This window comes from Taudactylus pleione, unplaced genomic scaffold (assembly GCF_031769625.1).
Source record: "Taudactylus pleione unplaced genomic scaffold, aTauple2 ptg000080l, whole genome shotgun sequence".
NCBI lineage: Eukaryota > Metazoa > Chordata > Amphibia > Anura > Myobatrachidae > Taudactylus > Taudactylus pleione.
Window position 1 is genome coordinate 10,378,638 of NW_028284482.1, and position 22,022 is coordinate 10,400,659.

Below are 22,022 nucleotides of genomic sequence, written 5' to 3' on the forward strand. Positions count from 1 at the left end.
TGGCAGCGATTGGTGGATACAGACAGGTGGTCTGGCAGTGGCATTCAGAGTGGAGCAAGGCACAGCATGCAGAGGGAGTATTCATCTCTGCAGCCCTTGAGAATCAGGACCACACCTGTGATTCCAATTAAGACTAGCAATGCTCACAGACAGAGCAGGGTCCAGGTGTTTAATCAGTGTGGGGAGGTGAGAGCTCTGCACACACAGAGATGTAACAGCCAGCATGATTCAGCCAGAGCAGATGTCCCAGGAGAGTTACAAACACAGATCCATGGAGCAGCTGGCAGAGGTTAGTCATAAAAGGTAAAAACTAGCCAGGATTGTGACACTGAGGATCACCCTGGAGCAAAGATATCACGATACCCACACGTTAAGCTTCTGAACCAGAGGATTGGGGACGTAATTTAAAATACAATTTGCAACTCTCTCTGAAGTTCATGAAATCTTTATGACTTCCAGAGAAATGATCCGGAAGGTTCAATTTTGGTTCTCTAACTGCAGCCTGAGCAGAAGAAAGTCAAGTGTCCTCAACTTGGAGTGACAGTTCTTGGACCTTTTGGGTTAAGGCTTCAATTTGTGCAGCTAGGACTTGAGCTGGATTTTGAGTGGGATCCATGGCAATGACAGATGGCTTCTCTATTCCTGTATTGGGCCGGCTATAGTGTTATGAATCGCTGGAAAGATTCACAGTAAGAATGGTTAATCAGGAATACCAAGCTCATCATTTGAAGTGTGAATCGATTGATAAGAAGCTTTGAGGAGTCAACTGATAAAGAGGCTTTGAAAAGTGAATTGATGAGAAGTCAATTAATAAAGAAACTTTGAGGACTGTAGCATACTTGAATGGAATGTGGCTTGATAGCCAAATTGCAGCATTGAGAGCTGATGTATACTTGACTGGAGTTGTGGCCTTGTGGGGAAGTTGCAGCATTGAGAGCTGATATGTTCTTGGCTGGGATGTGGCCGTTGCAGCCTTGAGGGCTGATATGTACTTGGCAGGGATGAGACCTTGTGGCCAAGTTGCAGCCTTGAGGGCTGATATGTACTTGGCAAGGATGTGGCCTTGTGGCCAAGTTGAAGCCTTGAGGGCTGAGGAGTACTTGGCAGGGATGCAGCTGAGACAGCCATGATGTAATAACTAAAGTCCACTCAGATGCAGCAGTGCAACTGAAGTAGCAGTAAGGTAGGTAACAAAGAGTCTATTCAAACGCAGTGGTGCGACTGAGACAGCAGTAACGATGGTAAGAAAGAGTCCACTCAGATGCAGCGGTGCGACTGAGACAGCTGTATGTTTGTAAACAAGTTGTCCACATGAACACTGCAGTGAGACTGAGACTGTCGTGAGGAATAGATATTAGTTCCCTCAGATGACCCAGTTTGGTAGTGACTGGCAGGATACACGATAGACAGGAGAGATTGGAACACACCATGAGGAGAATACCACACATGGAACCGGAAGCCATGTATGAAATGCTATAGCTGGCATCCGAGCAGAGACTCAGCAGAGGTAAAAAGGAGAGGGATCCAATCAGGACAGGACAGAGATTATGGAGCAACCAGGTAGGATGACCTTACAGAGTGACAGCCTGGCATTCCGGTCTCTTAGCAACAAGCAGGAGAGAACCGCTAGGCACACTATTGTCAGACAAGATGCAGCGGCGACTTGTGACAGCTACAAATGGCTGGTAAAGATACTGACTGGCAAGCTGGTACTTCAGGTAATCCAGGATGGAAGCCATATAGACTAAAAAATTAAGAATGTCCCGAAAGCCTCATAGTAGAGATTGTTATGAGCAAATTCGGCCCATGGCAGCAAGGAAACCCAGTCATCTGGGTTGGCGGAAATGTAAATTCAAGTGAACTTCTCCAGATCCTTATTTACTCATTCTGTTTGACCATTGGTCTGAGGATGGTAGGCCAAAGAAAATCTCAGGTTCATGATAAAATATTTACACATCGCTCTCTAGAATTCTGAGGTAAACTGTACCACTCAGTTGGAAACAATGTCCTTGAGGAGCTCGTACAGTCTGAATATCTTTTTATGAACTCATTAGATAGCCCTGGAGCTGAGGGTAAACCCTTTAGTGGGATGAAGTAAGCAGCTTCAGTAAATTTATCCACCATGACTCAGATCACAGGCAGGTAAATCCACAGTAAAGTCCATTGAGTTATGGATCCACGGATACTTGGGCACCAGCGATGGTTGTAAAAGGTCCAAAGGGGCATGATGTATTTGCACACTGGAGTAACTTGGTCAGTAACTCCGATGTTAAAAAATATCTTCCTGGGAGGCATCTTAATTTGGTTGGTTATTGCCACAAAGCAGGTGGGGTTTAGGATTGCCTTATCCTCAAGGAGATCTTCTTCCTCTTCGGTACTAATGTTATCAGCCATCGTGACAGCTCATATCTGCTGCAGGTCCTGGCCAGAGCTGAGAGTATTAACAGGCAGACAGCCATGGTGAGGTTTATTCCAGGCTGATTGCTCCCAGCTGGGAAGCCTCTGTGAACATGGAGCACTCAGCTGCTCATAGTGGTAATTACCAGAGGCTGGTCTTGTTTGCTCAAACGGGATTGGCTCTGACTTGTTATAGGGCAGCCAGCCAATTCCTGCATTGCCGGAGATAGTTTCTTGTGGAAGTTGTGCCATCTGGTCCCTGTTCCTGTATTTGCTGTTTGGTATTGCTGGTTTCTATCCTAGTTCTGCTTGCATTACCTGTACTGTTGCAAGTATACCTGAAACATTCATTGTGCTTAAAATCAACTCTGCAAGCCATTGGTGTTGCTATTCCATCCTGCAATATATGTACATATCTCTTACTGCTATTATACTCTGCAAAACACACTGATTAATATATGCTATTCCATTCTGCATTATATGTTATCCTGCAATTCCATACTACCAGCTATATATCTGTTGTTTGTGATTGAAACTATTTTATTTAGTTGTTTATATGCAATTGTTGTTGTGCACAGTTCATGCTACTCTGTGGTAATTATCTTGCAATATTATTACTTAGTATTGCTGATATTCACGTTACCTGATATTACTGTGCATTCTATCTTGCTTGTGTCCACGTCTGCAGGCTGATCCATGGTTAATATTACCTTTTTATAAGCCCCTAATGACCGAAGTTTAAGACCTGGCGGCATACTAAGTACCAGTGAGTGCATCGTACTCTATGGGAACAATGGGAGGTTTTTATAGACAGAAGCTCTCCCTATATTGACTCCAAGTTATTTATGCAAATGCAGGGGAGATTCATTACAACTAAATTCCCGGGACAATGCATTAGCCTTGGTATTTCTACTACCTGGACAAAAGGTGATAATCAGATTGAAGCAATCGAAAAATAATGACAACATGGCCTTACGGTAAATTAAACAGTGAGCTGTCTTGAGGTTTAATAAGTTCTTATGATCTGTGAAGACCGTTACTGGGAAATTTGCCCCTTCCAGCATATAATGCCATTCTTCTAGGGTCAACTTAATGGTTAGTAATTCCTTATCTTCTACAACATAGTTTTTTTCCGGCGCTGAGAATTTGCAAAAATAGAAGCCACAAGAGTACCATTTTCCTGCTACATATCTTTGTGAAAGGACAGCCCAATTCCAATTGTAGAGGCATCCACTTCCAGGAAGAAGGGCTGATCACAGTTTGGTTGTCTGAGGATGGGTACTGAAGTAAAACATTGCTTAGCTGACAGAACGCTTATTCAGCTTCAGAAAGCCAAACCCTGGTATCTCGCCATTTTTTGGAGTTAAGGGAGCTGTGATAAATTAGTCATTTTTAATAAATTGTCTGTAGAAATTACAGAACCCCAGGAAACACTGTATGGCTTTCAGTCCAGTTGGTCAAGGCCAATTAGCAATGGCGTCTAGCTTCTCGGAGTCCATCTGAAGACTGGAACCAGAGATAACATATCCCAGGAATATGATCTCTTTCTGCTCAAAGGTGATATTTTCCAATTTACAATAAAGTTGGTTTACTCGAAGAGGATAGAGGACCTTACATACAAGCTTGTGATGACTGCTTAAGTCTTTAGAAAATTTGAGAATGTCATCCAGATAGATGACAATGTATTTGTACAAAAGGTCCCTGAAAATATTATTTCTTTTTGAAAGACTGCTGGGGCATTCCTTAATCTGAATATCATAACCAAGTACTCTAAATATCCATTGCGAGTGCTGTCTTCCACCCATCTCCTGGTCTGATCCTGATTAGATTATAAGATCCACTTAGGAATCTTATTACCATTCAACACAATTATACAGAAAGGCACCTGCAGAGACTCACAGGAAATTCCATATTCTTGAACTTTTCTGGCTGTATTTGGCACCGGATCCAAGAAAGGTCTCTAATGATTCGGGTGACCTTTTTAATCGATTTAAGATAAACACAGATTTAAATACATATATATTCAAAGATAATAGATGTATTTGGTATAAAATATAAAAAAACTTTAATGTACACATAAGTATTGCACATATAAATTAACAAACTAAATAAGATCAGTTTGTGGTAAGCAGAAACAGTAACAGGTATTGTTAATTGAAACATTGTCTGCATTAGGTATAGGGATACAAAGTATAAAAGTTCAGTTAAAATACATAATCCATGTATGCCTCTGGAGGCATAATTTTGGCGAATTCTTTCCCACAAGCCTGAAAAAATTAGAGGGTTTATTTCTATGAGTCCCAATGAGTGGTGTTCACTGGGAGTAAACCGGAGGCAAATATCCAGGTTGGATGTTAAATGAGCGGTGATGAATAATGCCAGCAACGTTGCAGTGCAAATAGCAGTATGGAGCAATATGGTTGAAATGGAAAACAGTACCTTTATAGATGTAATCACTTTTGGTATCCGATGCAGTGCTCCTAGAAGGATAGGTGCTGCTACCGCCTCATGCACCGTGAGCGGTGAAGTGCATGTGAATTGCCAGTGGTGAGAGTGAAAGCAGAGAATTTTTTTCTCTTTCGGGGTGTGAAGAATTGTACCTAATCTGACCAGCCCATGATCAGTTTGGCCTTATATTTCTCAAATGCTTGGAACAGTTAAGAGAAGGTGGCCTGAATCCCCACAATATAGACTGTTTTTCAATCTCCTCTCTATTTACTCATATAGATGCTGTGATCTCACAAGCTGCAGGGTTCTTCCCGAACTAGAGCTGTAAAATGAGTAGCCAGTTTGAAATTAAAGCGTCTTGCTTGTTCTCTATCTTGCACCCTATCTCTTTATGGCGGAGGTCCACCTTGACGTATAAAGAAATCAAATCATCCAATGATGATGGTAATTCCCTGGATGCTAATTAATCCTTAATACCTTCTGATAACTCCTGTCCGAAGGCAGCTACCAGGGTTTTGTTGTTCCAACCAAGTTCCGAGTACAGAGAGAAAGCAGAAAGTATCTATTACACAGGAGATTAATGTTACTTATCAGTCACAATTCAAAGAACCCTTAATTTCCCTCAAATGAATCATCAATGTCTTCATGGGATAGGTGGTGCTGCCACAGACAATCGTAATTCAAACGGAACAGAGAAAACAAAGGATCTGTATATGGTGCACACAAGTAAGGATAAAATATAACCTTTATTAGTTTTATATATAAAAGATAAATATGGAGATTAAAAATAGCAAAATATAAAGATAGTGAATAGAAAGTGTCTGTAGTTATAAATGTGTATTAAAAAACACACTATATGCCTGCTATTAGGTCTTCCTATTCTTATATAATATACTGTATGTTCTGTCTTTATTTCCTAGGTATCCAAGTATAGAGAAATTCACGTGGGTTGGGAATATTCACCAATAGATGGAATTGGGTTATGTATAATATGATATATTATTTTAAACATCTTAAAGATGCTACATGATGGTTCATATATTAAATGTGTGCTGAATTTTTCAGCTGTAAAGGAATAACTGATGTTTATAATTAGGTAGTCTCACAACTCCATCTTTATTTCAATATCAATTTGTTAAACCAATTCATGTATAGTAAGTAAAGATTGTCTGTGGATCGAAGTGATAAAAGTTTACCTTATATAGGGTTGTAAGTGTAAGTGAGGGACTGTGAGTGGGCCATGAGGACTGGATTTTCGAAAAATGAGAATAGGAGGTCTACTGATTTGTGGGGGTGCTAAAGTTGCTTAAAAACAAGTGAATGTGGCCAATCTCATGACAGTTCAGTCGAGGCTGGTTGCACTGTGATATGTGTGGAGATCTGGGTGGATGTCACACAGGGATATATGACAACGGGAAGGGCTCCTGCAAAAGCAGTTAGGTGAGGGAGAAAACAGCACTCACTTCAATATGCAGAGGACATCACTGAGTCTGAACACTGAGGAGCCAATGCACATTGTATGAAACATTGTCATTAGAAAGAGAACTCTACTAGCAATTTTCCAGGCATCTGGTCAGACTTACTTGTGATAGCCGCAAGTAAAAGAAGGTAGATGTGCCCCTCCAGGCAGCGAACAGAGATGAACACTTAATGGATGTGTGTAATCTGCATGCAGATGAACACAAAGAGACAGAACTAGCAGCAGACAGTTCACTTCTGCACTTCTACTGCTGTGCTAGTGCCTGGAGAAATTCATGGACACTCAGTACAGAGGCATGACAAGCAGCTAGATCAGGGGAGCCAGGCTAACCACTAGGGCAGAGGTTCCCAAATGCGGTCCTCAAGGCTCCCCAACAGTTCAGGTTTTAGAGATATCCATAGTTGAGCACAGGTGAATTAATTAGTACCTCAGTCAATTTTATTTAATCACCTGTGCTCAACCATGGATATCTCTAAAACCTAAACAGTTGGGGAGCCTTGAGGACTGCATTTGGGAACCTCTGCACTAGGGTGAAGAACAGGAGGTACCAAAGTTGCAATCAAAACAGCAGGGATGTGAGGATCAACTGTGATGAACAGAACCAGCTGCCTCAATCTCAGCAGCACAAAGCTGAAAGTCACAGGCAGGAGAGAACAGCAATAGAAAAAGAGAAGTTGAGGCAAAATAAAAGGGAGCATTGGTCATATCACTGCTTACCAAAAGATACTGACCTCTCCCGAGGCCTTCAATATTATGGATATTGGTCATGCGCACAAAATGACTGCCTCCACTGAGTGATTGCTATGGACTACTTCTACATTTGGACACTACTCCATTCATTAGCAGGCTTCATACATCTCCCAGTATTCTTAAGCATTATTGCCTCATTGAATGGCCAGTAAATGCTATCAATGAATTCACAATTTGTCCGCTTTTACTACACAACCTTCATCCTAGCTAGAATAGGTTGGATCCGGCAGCATAGCTTTCTCACCTCATAGCTGTCAGTGATGTAATTGCAGTATTACAGTAAATATAGGATTTCAGTAGAGAGGGGCGCCCATTTAAAGAATGCATAATGAAGTTGTACTTTACAAAGGAAAAAAACATAACAAAACACCAGTGAACCACATGACAAATGTGCATGCATTTAACATTGAAATGTAAACAGCACATGCTCTTGCAGCTCCTTAAAATATCAACAAAGAATACAACATATGTTAATATGTTTAATACAGGTTATAACACTTTGCACTTATTTTCAGTACACTCTTTGAGGGTAATTTAAAGTTTGGATGTACATGTAAAATATGTGCCACAAAAATCCACGTTTATTTAATTGTACTGTATGTTGTACTGTATGCATCTGCATAAAGACACACCTCAAGTGCATCATCAGTATATATTTCGTGTATCAGGATGTAGCTGCATTAAGTTCATAATTATGACTGGCATTTTATTGTATGCTTGATTACATTAAAATCGTGTAAAGAAACATGTAGTGGGATCCCCCTGTCATAATTGGACACAGCCCCAGTCTGTTCAGCATAGGGTTTCCCACTGGTGTTAGGAAAGTGCTCATAGACTGGGCTGGTTACTGCTAAAGTGGGAGGACAAACAGTGTGTGGTCATCCCATAAAACTGCAACCAAAAATAGTCTATGACAGGCTGGGCTAATCAAGCAATAACAGGGAAACCCACAACTTGCAGAACCTCTGCCTTAGTGGGATACAATCGCAGCCTGTTCACGATGGGGCTGTATTCCCGGTTATAGAAAAGTGTACAACACATTTAGGAAAAAAACACAGGCGCTTCAAAACAGAATACAAATATGTAGTATTATAAGATCTAATAGCAAACTCCTTCGTATATTTCTGGCAATTTCCTTAGCTGCAGTAATTATGGTTGCTAGCCAGTGACTTACAAAGAAAGGAAAAGGTTACCGCGCTTGCAGGAAATGCCCAAAGAAAATTAAATAATAAAAAAAGATAAGTATCCCATCAACACTTAAAAAGTAATATTAATGTTGTTTTTAGTATTTAAGATAGATGCCATGAAAAGAAATATAATAAAAAACAGAATATTTTAATAATGATAACAAAAATAATATTAAAGGACAATAATTGCATACAATGTAACAGTGTTGCTTTCTTTAAACTGTTATAAATAGATTAATCACAATTCAGAAATAGCTGCTAAAAGCTCTCTGGTAAAAATGTAAAACAATGTTTCTCTTTATGCAAAAAGATCACGTTTCAAAAGTAGCCACTATGGGCTCTTTGATAATAAAAATTATTAGTTTTGACTTAGTATTGCCGCGTCCGGCAAATTTCTTAAAAACAATAAAATGATCCAAAAATGTTTTGTTCTCCCCAAACAGTTCTCAATAGGTATTGCGGTCATTAAACTATAAATCCGGCCACCACATAACTTGTTTAATGTGTCCGTATAGGTTGGCAATTTGGGACCCGCTGTTGTTAATAATCCCTGTGATATGGGAAGCCACTTAGTGCTTGTGTGTATTTGCACTTTATGTAAATGTTCCACAAAATGCCGTTATTTGTATGGTGCAATTAGAAACATCCAGTGATAAATATCTTCTTATGTAATGGACAGAAGAATTCTGTTGTGGATGTACTATGGCACTGTTAATAAATGTCAATTTGTAGCTCAACTCAAGAGAAATATATACACACAATCAGCATGAGGCGGGAGTAATTCCACGGTCAATGAATAACTCACTTTTCAGCTGCTTATTCTATTGGTATTTCGGAGATCCGTATTTGTGAGTTAAGCAGAAATCTGTGACTGTACGAGCCGTGCCTCTCTATCAGGAGAACAATCTACCCAGGCACTCACTCTGTGTCCATGGTTCTTTCAGCTGCCCGCTTCATTGCCGCACCGGGAACTCCCGCACATGTGGTGGGTGGGGAGCTGGAGTTTTTCAGGCTGCGCCTCCGTAGCTGGCAACCCAGCCGTTCAGGTGCTTGCACTTTTGCCCAAAGTCCTTTAGTAGCGACAGTGATCATGGGATAAACAGGGGGTCATGCGGAGTTTGGTTGGTCTACCAGAAAAAACACGGTTTGGGAAGAGATGTGTTGAACCCTGATCTCCGGAATACAATTAGAATAAGCAGCTGAAAAGTGAGTTTTTCATCGACAGTGGCATTACTCCAGCTTCATGCTGATTGTGTGTATATATTTCTCTGAGTGGGGCAGAAGCAGGAGATAAAGTGATCTGTCCCGGTGACTCAGAAATCATACATTCTGGCAATCAAATAATCTTTATTGCAACAAATTGTCAATAGGGAATTTTCGATATAAGGGGGACACCACCATTGATAATAAATATGCCCCTAAATGAGGAAGTGGAATCAAACATACCTATGTAGTACATATACAAATTAAGATACAGTAATTTGAATGCATTAAATAAACAATTAATTTAAATTACCTGTCTTCCATAAGGTAAGCAATAAAAAAAATCACAAGAAGTGCCTCCTGATGGCATCTCAGTGCCTCACTATTAGTACTGGTATTTGGCGACTCCAGTAAAACTGAAATACATTCTGCAATACTGCCATCAATGTGAATCATACTCTTTTTCAAAATATCAGAAACTTCTATCAAAAAGAGAAAATTGTGTGAGTACTTAACTACACTTTGCCTAACATAGGGCCTGATTTAGAGTTGTACGCTAGTGGCACGTGTTTGGACGCAGCAGTGATACAAAAAAAAAATCCTAATGCCGCTTGAGGCATCAGAGGGCTAAAGATGCACACTGCCAGCACTGCAGATCCAAGTGCTGCATCCGAAGACATAGCATCGGATCCCCGCCGGGAAGCCATCGGCTATCTGAATAAGTCTAAGCGTATTCAAAATGCCTGCAGGAACTCATATTCCAGCGCCTATACGCGTCTTCAATACAGGAGCGGTGTGCCCCATTTTGTAAATGGTCACAGACGCCACCCCCACCCTGCTTCAAATGACCACAGTATTTCAATCATGCTGAGGCTTAGGGGACACTGCAAGTGATCTCGCAGTCTCTGCGTTCCACCTCTGAATCAGGTCCCAGATCTCAGAGTTGCTGCAAAAATAAAATACTTGTGCATAGTGTAACCAGCTAAAAATCTGTCCATACATGAAGGGGTGACATTTAAAATGCACCACTTCATCTCATTTCAATAACCTCACTCTGCAATATAAAATCTCATTTTGCACTGCTCTGCAAAAGAGCATTTTGCAAGGAATGCCCTCACTATGTCGCATTGGCCAGTGCAGACTGCTTTTCCTCAAAAGGGATGCAGTTGGCATCCCGACGGTCATGATGCCGGCACTCAGAATACCGGCGCCAGAATCCCGACAGCAGTCAGAATCCAGGATACTGACCGCTGACATCTCGATGATAAGTATTAGCTTAGAGGTTAGGCCCGTAGCGCACGCAGGGGGGTTTCTGAATACCCAGAAACCCCCCCCTGACAGCATCGAGAGCAGACACCATGTTATTAAGCCCCACCCCCCTCGCGGCTCCACTTCCTTATTAACGATATGCGGGTTAATAAGGAAGTGGAGCCAATATGACACGATTCTATTAGAATCACGTCATTTGGCTCCTCCCCCTCTCGATTGACCCGCGAATTGCGGCATTTTGCCACTAGGGGAGTAGCCTAATGACATGGTGCCAGCCTGCCATGTCCTGTGCCCGCCGCTGCTGGTAATTGTAATATATGTGTGACATATGTATGTGTGTACATACAGTATATGTATATGTGTGTATGTATGTGTATGTATATATATGTGTGTGTGTGGAAACCCCCCTGGAAAAATCCTGCGTTTGCACCTGTAGGCATTGGCGGAGAGTTATGCTGGCCATACACTAGCGCGATTTCGGCCCGATTGCACTATTTTAGAAGCCTCGTATGGAGCATTGTGTGGAAATCATGTAGTATTTAGAAAGGAATACGATCCAATGCGCGCTCCCGCCACTCTTCTGTCATATCTCATGATCAGATGTGCAGCCCATGTCATCCGCCATAATCATATACAGATCGTGCCGTGTATTTGCGCATACGATGCATAGTGCATCCGGCCGGCGTAATTTAAATCTATTATGATCGCATGTTTTTAGTGAGGCACACGATTGATCGTATCACGACCCGTCGTATAGGGGCGAATGATCGTACGTGAGATCGTACATCGTGTGTCAAAAAGCACCAAATCGCGCGGCCGGGACTGCCAGGGAGTTCAACTGAAGTCGTATGATGAATCGCATCTTATGCTGGTCGTACTAGTGTATGGCCAGCTTTAGGGTTCGGCTGCGGGGGAGGGAGGGTTAGGCTTTGGGAGGGGAGGATTAGGTTTAGGCTGAGGGGGGTTTAGGTTTAGGAGTAGGGATAGAGTATTTACCTACAGGTGTTGGCATTTCAGACCAGTCAGGACTCCGGTGTCGGGATTATGAAAGCTGGGATCCCTTACCCAACCCTCCTGAACCACGTCCATCTTATTTTTGTAAATGGATACAGTTTAGTAGAAATCTAGGTGTACTTGGTGGTGTAGAACTCTAAAAGGGTTAAATGTCCACACTACTTATGTTGCAAAATATTTTCTAGTAGTAATGATGTATAAAGCTAGTAATGATTTCAGCTACATTTCTGTCTGCCCATAGGTCATAGGGATACTAAAATATAAATATATAATAAAATCTTTAGTGATAATTGTTCTTAAATAATTGGATTAGTTAATTACTAGCTGTTTAAATATGATTGATATGTAATGACATCTCAGAGGAAAATGAATATATATACAGTAATATAACCTGAGACTGCATTTGTTTTTTTGATGCTGTAACATACAGTTTTATATTTTGCAAAATAGATTTTAGCCACCACATATTTCCAATGAGCTCTCTTATATGGGATACAAGCAGAGGTGGCTCCTGAATTATTTATGCAGAGGGAGTGCACTGCCGTGTGCGCATGCGTGGTCCCTCTCCCTCACAGACAAAACAGTGAGCCAGCTTCTAGGGACTGCATCGTCAGACCCTAGAAGCTGGGTATAGGAGTGGCTTCCCAATGGGAGCGCTCTCTGCTATTCAGTCTGGACTGGCAGTCCCAGGGGGAGAAAACACCTTCCCCTGGGACTGACAGTCTGGCAGAAAAGCGATTCTGATGGGACACTGCTAGTTCATCCATTTTATGCAGCTTGTACTGACAGAGAGCTAGGGCTCGCTGGGGGGAGATGTATCAAAACTTTGAGAGCGATAAAGTGGAGAAGTTGCTCATATCAACTAATCAGCTTCTACTGTAGCTATCATTTATCTAGCACAGTCTATAAAATGGCAGTTAGGAACTGACTGGTTGCTATGGGCATCTGTAACACCCCACTTACAATGAGGGGCATATTCAATTTGGAGCGAAAAGTAATTTGCCGGACTTTTTGCCATCATCGGAGGTTTTTTGCCAATGATAAAGTATAACGCTCGTCCCCGCTATTCCCTGTATTCATTTTGGTGAAAACGGGACCCGACAAAAAGGAAATTGTTGAAAAGTCCTGTCATTTTTGGGGAAATCAGCCTGACACCCTCCAAAAGATGCTCTGACATGGGGATTCACTATGGGTACCCCCGAATAGCCCTGCTAAAGGTATGTGAGGTCTTTAAACGGTCTCAATAGGTGCTATATAGCGTCTTTGGTAAAGTGGTGAAGAATAGCATTTAGCAACTTTTTTGTGAAACAATAAGTAGTCCCATCAAATTTGGGGTACATGAAAATGTGTACTCGCATATATTAAAGTGGCTAATGTGAAGCTTTAAAAATCGTGAAAAATCAACCTGCCGCAACCACCTGCAATCGAAAAAACACCTGCCGCACACTTGGGGACCCCCCTGAGTCTATTTCGCTAGTTTAGAAGTTTGTCCCCCAACTTTTTTTTTTTCACCCCCAAAATGAAAGTATTTTTTTGAGGTGTCCTGTGGTCCTTTTTTTAAATTTTTTTGACACAGAATAACTTTGGGGGACTGTCCAAGGGGTGCAGGGTGGTTTTTGGAAGTCTGCACCCCAAAACCCCAATTCTGCACTTGTTCTCACCACCTATTTATTAGTGATACTTTATTGCTGGGTTCGAACCTCTGACTTTCTGCACCGGTGAAAACGCGGGAAAATTGAATACGGGGATAAGTGAAAAATGCGAAAATGATGTCATCGACAATAAAGTATTGCCGATAACGGCTTTTCGCTCCAAATTGAATATGGCCCTAAATGTCAGTTCCAGATGTGGTACGTGTTTCCTCACCAGGCTGTATTATTTCCTAGTCTCTTATTACTTCCTTAAGGCAAATAGATAAGTTCAGGTAAGAATGTTTTTCAAACCACAGTATGAATTTATTCAAAGATAGCAGTTCACACAACTATACAAAACACAATTTGCACATTACATGACACTATCAATTTACATTGTGCCGTCAGTAAATTACACTTTGGTACACAGATAGATTTTATTTATATGGATCTCACAACGATAGGTCCTGCCGCAGTCCTCTGTCCGACTGTTAAAAAATAGGTTAATAACACATATACCAACAATAATGCAATGCGAAATATCCATCAATAAAAGAGAATAAGGACACACTATCACTAATGTGAACAAGAAGGTAAGTAAGAACACATTAAGTTATGTTTTTAGTTTCAAATAAACCAACGAACATGTATCGCTCCTGACTTTCACATTAAACCTGAGAGTTATCACTGCATGCAAGTGATGGTTTATTGTTAAATAGTGTTTGCAAACCAGTGCCCATGATGACTATTGAAGATACTGTTCCTAAACTGTTAGTTTTACTGCGAAGTGAATGGAGCTGTCCCTTTCCGAGAAGCTAATTGTATCTCTACTGCTTGCTACTGTATAGCTTGTTAACGGGGTCAATTGAACAGCTATTAAAGTTGATAAATATCTGACTCCTGCAATAACTCTGAAGACTTTACTTTCTGGTCTCTGTAGTTGTACTTAGGGCCTGATCCAGCAAGGAACACACGGATGCAGACGCACACACCCGGCAACTATGAGAATATGCTAATGAATGCATACGCACAGCAATCGTAGCACAAAGATGCAGACGTCCAGCACTACATAATGCCACCCCCTTTACTGTCTGTTAACATCCGTACTGATGCGCAAGGCTAATAAAATATCAGGAGCATTGAGTAATATCGGAGCAGCACGCAGACTAAAGGTAGACCCTGCCGCAGGAGTTGAGAGACGTCCTGTATGCAGAGGGACGCCAGGCTGTGTCCGTCAACTCAGTGGCTAATTTATGCACGCAACAGTAATGGTGTGCGAACGCAATAGCACGTCTGCGCTTGGCCGACCACTCACCGTATCCACCCACAAACGACACTTCCTGTCAATCACTTTTCCCTGGGTCTGCGTATTCACTGCGCTCGCTTTTCCGGATGCAGTGAGCGGTTCGCGCACACGCACTGCGACCCAGACGCATGTGCAGACTTCGAACATCGGCCGACTGTGTGCGTCTGCATCCGTGCGTTCCTTGCTGAATCAGGCCCTTAGTTCTCCCTGTTTGTTTAATTTCCCCCCTGTGATTGTAACTGGGAAAGGTTATACAGTATATAGCTTTTCTGTTGTTCTCTAACCTGGATATTTACTTTTATACAGTTCCTCTGTTTTGATCTTGGTTACTTTCCTCCAGCTAATAGAAGCTTCAGCTCATTTATTTATCTTTTTATGAAGCTATGTGTATCCTTGCTGAGGGGTAATTAACGGGCTTACCAAATTCTCACCCGTCTGCGGTCCTCTGTCTGACCCTAGGAGCTGTTGCCTGAATGGTAAGTATGTCAGAGAAGGCGGTCTTTAATACTCACTCCTCCTCCAGTTCAACCCCCGAGTGAGGGAGCTGCGTCTCCGTACACTGCTACACCCGGCTGGTCACTAAAGGGAGAAGACCGGGCTCCAATACAGCTCCACCCGGATCCGCCTCCCACTCTCTACCTCTCAGTCAGCGCTGTTCTCTGAGGAGATGCAGCTAGGCAGCTCTGCACTTCACTCCAGTGCTGTCCTGTCACTCTGGAGCTCTGGTCCCCGCATCTACAGTCGCACTGCCAACAAGTCTCCTCTGAGGTAGTAGACACTCGACGCAAGGCTCCCGCCTGACCCACCCACTGCCTAACAGCCTCTACAGCAGCTTGGTACTATGCTGTCCTCATATCGGCAGGGATTCCCTCACTGGCTCGAGCTCTTCCCACAGCACCACAGTCCAGGCTGCCAGAGAAGTACACTAGTTGTTTATTAGAGGGGGGGGGGTAGGCAATACTGAGCAATATAATGGCACAGAGATGTGGTGCCATACGTTCACATAAGCATGTCCATAATGTATGAATTTATACTTAAAAAATAAAATACTATTTTTTAACTATTTAACATTGTGTAAATATATATATATAACATAGGATTTAACATACATATAGTAGGGTGATTATTCAGTCTTGAATAACATTTTCCAATCACTTCATTCAGCTATACTGGGGTTCTACACATCTTCTCCACTTTACCTCTCTCTAAGGTTTGATACATCTTCCCATGTGAGTGTTGGTGGACTTTACTAGCTAGGCTGCAGCCCTGCAGCGCTAGGTAAAATCTTGCCGCTGGATACTAGGGATGGTCATTAGTGGGATAACCAGCGATGGTTAACAGAGATGTAATCAAACCATCTACAGGGAACTATAAATGGCTATCCCTGCTGTTGGTAACAGCTGGCCATTTAGAGAAAGGACGGGGCTTAGAAGGCTGCCAGGGCGCTAGGCTAAGTTCCGTGCCCCCGATGCTGATGAAAAAAAAATCTCCGCTTAACAGCCTTCAGTGGTGGAGAACCATCTGATCTGTGCCATCTATATCAAAACCATCGACCATTGGTGGCAAAACATTGATGATTGTTATTATCGATGGTCGATGGCCAACCCCACTGGATACAAATATTCCACAATAATGAGGTATCAGGAAATCAAAATCTTGTTACAAGGCACAACCAAACAGGATTCTGCACTGTGGGCATGACTCTGAGTTGGATGCAGCCGTGATGTTGGACACAGTGGAGCATCCGAGTAACACGGCGCATTAGTCCCGATTTTGTTTGTACAGAGGGCCTGATTCAGACCCGGTCGCTCTGACAGAGTGCTCGCTCTGAATCAGGGTCAGGCTTTTTTTTTTTTGGATCGGCCTCTTGGCCGCTCGCATAGCTGTGGGTGACCACCCACAGCTATTGCGAACGGCCATGATGATACCGTTGTGGTAGGGTCTCGTGGCCGCAAGCCCCAGAGAGGTTTCGGCTCTAACAGAGCCAATGTGCCCCGCACACCCTGCACCCATTATAGATACGCCCCTGTCAGTGATAGTGGTTGCGTTCACAGACACAGAACCGTTCACATAGGAGGCCATATTGAGACAGATAACTGCACCTGCCAAAGTGCGGGTGCAAGCTTCAATGGTGCATCCAAAGATACACCAAATGGGGATGGGTACGGGAGGCCAGCGCTCGAGATACTGACACCTGTCGGTAGGTATCCTAACCCTCCCCCTACCCTAACCCTCCCTGGTGCCTGAACATAACTTCCCCCCTAGTGCCTAAACCTAACCTACACCTTGCCGCACCTACCTAACCACCACCCCCTACTGCCTAATCCTAATCCTCCCCCTAATGCCTAACCCTAACCCTCCCCCCAGTCCCACTACTTACGTTCGGAATGCCAGTGGTCAGGATGCTGGCGTCGGGATTCTGACAGGTGTCAGGATTCCAGCACCGGTATTCTGAGCATCGGCATCTCCTGTGCCAGAACACTGAACGTATCCCACCAAATTATATTTCATGGTGAAAATGGGCATCTCAGTGCTTTCACATTTGAGCACATAGGTAAGAGCTTTGTAGCGGCATTTACATAAAGTCGCAGACGCGATTGCATCAAAAGGGCGTGGCTGTTTCTGAGTCAGAACCAGGCCCTGTGTCTCAGAATGTGTCATGAATGAGACTCACAATGTGTAAAATGTATATGTCATAATAACTAATGTATTATGAGCCAAAAAACAGACTGATTGCCTGATAGCTAAAATCTATTAAAGTAGAGAGACTGGTAAAATAATACAGTGTATGGTCATTCTTTCAAAGGAGTTTATTTTCTATACTGTAACTCTATCTAAATCTACCTTTCTCAGAATTGGTCTCTCCTGCTGCCATCACTTCCCACAGAGTGCAACATAAGAAGCACAGAAATTTAGAACAAGTATTATTTAGATTAGTATTCCTTAAATTAGAACAAAAAATATCTCTATTAGTACAATTAATGCATCAAGATGCCTCATTGCATAGTAGTTTCAATAATATGCAGTTGTGGATAATCTTCAAGACATTATTCCTTGTCATAAAAAAAAAGTCAATGGTGTTAAAACAAAAGTAATTTTTAACTAAAAAGTAAATCATATTAACACTACTAAAAATGTATTTGATATATCAGATTAATAGACTAGTGTCTTCAAACTGTCCCTTTCAAATTCATCTGCAATCCGCAAGGCATCTTATATATAAGATTATATATAAAATTAATTGGTCTGTTTGTTTGTCTGTCTGCATTCTGACACCACTACACCAATTGGGATGAAACAAACGTGAAGTGGTCCAGTTGGATCCTGGCCAGGTTTTAGGGTGGTTACGGTCCCAGCTGTATCTCCTGTTGATGTACATTGGCCAGAACTTTGACCTGGGGAGCCTGTTCTGAGCCTTCCACTGGATGGATTTGGCTGAAAAATTAACAGAGTGGTAACATTGTATCCCAGAAGACATACTAGGGGTCGCGGTTGGACCTCCCGTTGGTGTTTGCAGGACAGAACTTTGACCTAGGAACGCTGGGCAGAACTTTGACCCGGGAAGCCTGTTGTGGGCCTTACACTGGATGGATTTGGATGAAAACTTCACAGAGGGGTAGCAATTGGTCTGGGATGCATAAAAGAGTGGTTGGGGTCCCGGTCGGACCTCACGGCGGAGTGCGCCAAGGCAGAACTTTGACCAGGGAGCCTGTTTTGAGCCTTCCACTGGATGTATTTGGACGACATAACATAATTTGGATAAAAACTTTACACTATCAACTATCAACCCGGCACTCACCACCCACGGGTGGCGGGGATAGCCCTGGGCTATCAGCCTAGGCCTGGGTGCCCTGGATAGGGGAACCCCTTTATTGGGGGATCCCCAACTCCCCAGGGATCCCCGGCCTGGGCTGACTAGCGGTCAGGGGTAATGTTTCGGCTGGGGAACCCTACGCAATTTTTCCCCTGTACTTACACAACCAGGACTGGCTATGAAAAGTCTGGGGCTGGTTGTGTATATAGGGCGGGACCCCACGTCATTTTTTTTTAAACACCAACTCTTTACAAGCTTTTTACATCTCACTGATGTATGCATGTATCTGTGTCAAAACTAACTGCTCATGCTGAAAATGAAACCATGAAGCAGTTCCATTCATTTGGGGGCTTTGAAGTTCGTTTTAGAGTGGGATTTGCTGTTTGATTTGGACATGAACATGCAAAATCGAACAGCAAATCCCTTCTTAAACTGAAACAAGATCGAATTTGAGTTGAAAATAGAAGTAAAATCCATTCTTAGTAAATTTGAGATTTGCTAAGGGATTTTGCTGTTCAAGTTCAGGGGGTCATTCAGACCCATTCGCGGGCAAAGGACGCGAGCAAACGGGTCGATGTTGCCCCACTGCGCATGCGCACGATGGAGGGAGCTCCGTCGTGCGCATGCACGAGACCCGGACTGCGACAGCCAAGCTGTCGCTCCGGGTCTCGCACCAAAGGGGGCGTGCTGTCGATGTTGATTGACAGCACGCCCCCTTTGGTGAAAATGGAGCATCCAGGAGGACGCTCCATTTTCATGGAGGAGGGCCCTGATTCAGAGCGAGTGCTCTGGTCAGAGCGTCTGGCTCTGAATCAGGCCCTCAATTCGATCTCAGGAGATTTCAGTGATTTATAAAAATGAATCTCTAATCAAACTTTAGTAAATTTACCCCCTGGTTTTTGTAATAAAACCTCACAAAACAAAAGTCCAATGATTGGGGTGGCCACACCTATCACCGGACCCCACCTGATGAAACTTTTAGTTGTGGGTTTATTTTAAGAACCATGGGGTAAATTTACTAAGAATGGTGTTTGAATTCAATAGCAAAATGCTGGACACCACCGGGCGCATTGCTTGTTAAAAATACAGTATAGGATTTACTAGCATCGTATTTAAGCTTCTATTGTATTGATAACTATCCTTTTTTTTCTGTCTAAAATCCCCGTTGGATTGCCCAATTTATTATAGACTACACTGTGAAATAGAATCCAATGGTCTTGGTAAAATAAAAAAAATAAAAAGGAGCGGAATCCCAAGGACACACACTGTACAGTGCCAACCCCGAACTGACAGGTCACTCACGGTCACTGTCATTGAAGTGAAAGGGAAAGCACTGATTGGCTGAGAGCATGGGAACGGTTGCTATGGCAGTGTCCATTCTCAGGCAACCAGTTCTTCCCCCTTCATTTCAATGGCAGTGTCCCCAAGTTACCTGTCAGGCTACGTTTTGGCACTGTATAGTGCCTGTCCGTGGGGTTCTGCTAATTTTTTTTTATTTTATTAATTTACCTAGACTATTGGACACCTACATGGAATGAAGAAAGCCATCCAAGGATTTGTTAAGTATGTTATTGGTGATTTTGGAATGTCTGCTTTTTAAAAAAAATAAAGGATTACCACATGCAGTGTCCGAGTCTTGTGGTTAATTTAATATTTTCTTTACAGGAGGACTACAGGTGCCAGCGGGCCCTTAATGTCCAGGCACTTGTTGCTGTCTTGCCAGGGCTGGTTTTCTAGGACTTGTAGTCCAATAACAATCAATATTATACTCTATTCTTTTACCATTAACCCACCGCCCATAGGGAAAGGACACTTTTTGGAGGTCTTAATATATTACAATCCCCCCCCCTTCCTCTCCGTGACTGGTTCAGCCCAGTGCTAGTTTTTGGAGAATAGTGGAAACCCCACTTATTTTCTCCCATGATTTTCCAATACCAGCCCAGGCTGGGAGGTTCATGGCAGGTTATTGAATTGGGGGGTGGCTCTTTTTTTATTAAACATTTATTCTCCATTAATAAAGCATGCACAAATCAAAGTGACCTGTGCAGTGCTTCAGGCAAACACACCACTTACAGGCAGGCCTATTTTTTTCTTTTTTACTATTCACCTGTGATGTTTCTGTGTCTTCTATCAAATTTCCAAACCCGACAATTAGTAAATCCAGGGTTTCTATTGCTGTCTATTGAAAATAATCAGTTTGTTCTGATGGTCTATTGCTGTCTGAAGTAGTTTTTTTTTTGCAATTTCCTGTTGGATTTGCCTTAGTAAGTCTCTAATTTGCAAAATCGCTGGAAAATCGCAAAACAACACCAAATCGACCCCCAGGAGTAAGATCTGAAAGACAACATTAGACGTCATGTGCTTGCTATTACACCTGACAAGTTACGTTCTGCTATAGAGAACGCTTTTGTTGGAGGCTCATCCTCTGCAGTACATGTTGTCCATATTTCTCTTCATTATCGGCCTGATTCAGAGTTGTACGCTATGCTGATGTTCATGCAGTTGAGCAATTTTTTGCACGAAACACTGACGAAAGTATCATTGCGCACGTGCGAGATGTAACTTTACACAGCATTTACAATGCCTCTGTGATCGCAAGGTCCTGATTACACCAATGCAATCCATAGGCATTCCAGGGTGGAGTCAGAGAGGAGGCCGAAAGTGTTCGCAAATGAAAGCCGATCCGTGGCCGTGTTATGGGAGATCCAAGGGTGTGTCTGCATTCCCAATCACAGAACCACAGTCTCAGAGGGTGTCTGCATTCCCAATCACAGAACCACAGTCTCAGAGGCCATATTTAGATAGAAAGTTAGAAAGAATCTGTGCAGCCCAGAACTTACTCAAGGAGTTTATGTGCATCCGATGATGCATCAATGGTGGTATGCTCTCAACCTCCCGAAGGTTCTGCACACAAAGCAGACAGGAGAAGTGTGTGTAGAAACATTTGCTCAGTCCATCCAGGCCCGCCAAGAGTCGAGCCGAGTAAAATGGGGGCGTGACCTAATCACGGCAGGCGTGGCCACGCGCCCTTAGGTAATAAAAAAGTTTTGCAGCTGCTGGCGAGGAGGGTGCAGCATGCCCCCTCAGCCCAGCGCATAACCAGTGGGGGGCGGAGATCAGCTTGATCGATCCCCCCATAGGCATAGGAGACTGCTGTGGCTGCTTCTTAGCAGTCGCGAGCAGTCTCCCAGTGCAGCCCAGCACACAGCAGCATGTGCTGGGCTGCTGTGATGTAAGAGGGGGGAGTGGTGCCCGACCTGTGTCCCAGCCGTGCCCCTCCAGCAAGCCCGGGTAATTAGTATCCACTCCCCCCCCTCTCGGCACCCCTGAGTCCATTGCACACTATTTCACACTGTTAGTAGGCATTAGCATATTTTCCCACATAAATTGTGATCGCAGCTGCGAATGCAATAGCATACAACTCTGAATCATGCTCTATGATCCTTAGAACTTGCTCCAGAGTACTTTACTTCCGGTATTATTGCATAGTCACAGTGATTAAGAATCCCCAAAGATTAAAAAA

General features: G+C 43.0%; 1 protein-coding gene across 1 annotated transcript in view; it reads right to left on the reverse strand.

Annotated features, from left to right (window-relative positions):
* The window catches only part of MEI1 (meiotic double-stranded break formation protein 1), a 464,883-nt gene that overhangs the window by 200,088 nt on the left and 242,773 nt on the right, over positions 1 to 22,022 (reverse strand). The window contains exons 17-18 of the mRNA XM_088468098.1: positions 17,530 to 17,627; positions 9,779 to 9,947 (exon numbers count right to left, since the gene is read on the reverse strand). Of these exons, the coding sequence (XP_088324224.1) occupies positions 9,779 to 9,947; positions 17,530 to 17,627 (267 nt within the window). The remainder of the gene's footprint in view (positions 1 to 9,778; positions 9,948 to 17,529; positions 17,628 to 22,022) is intronic.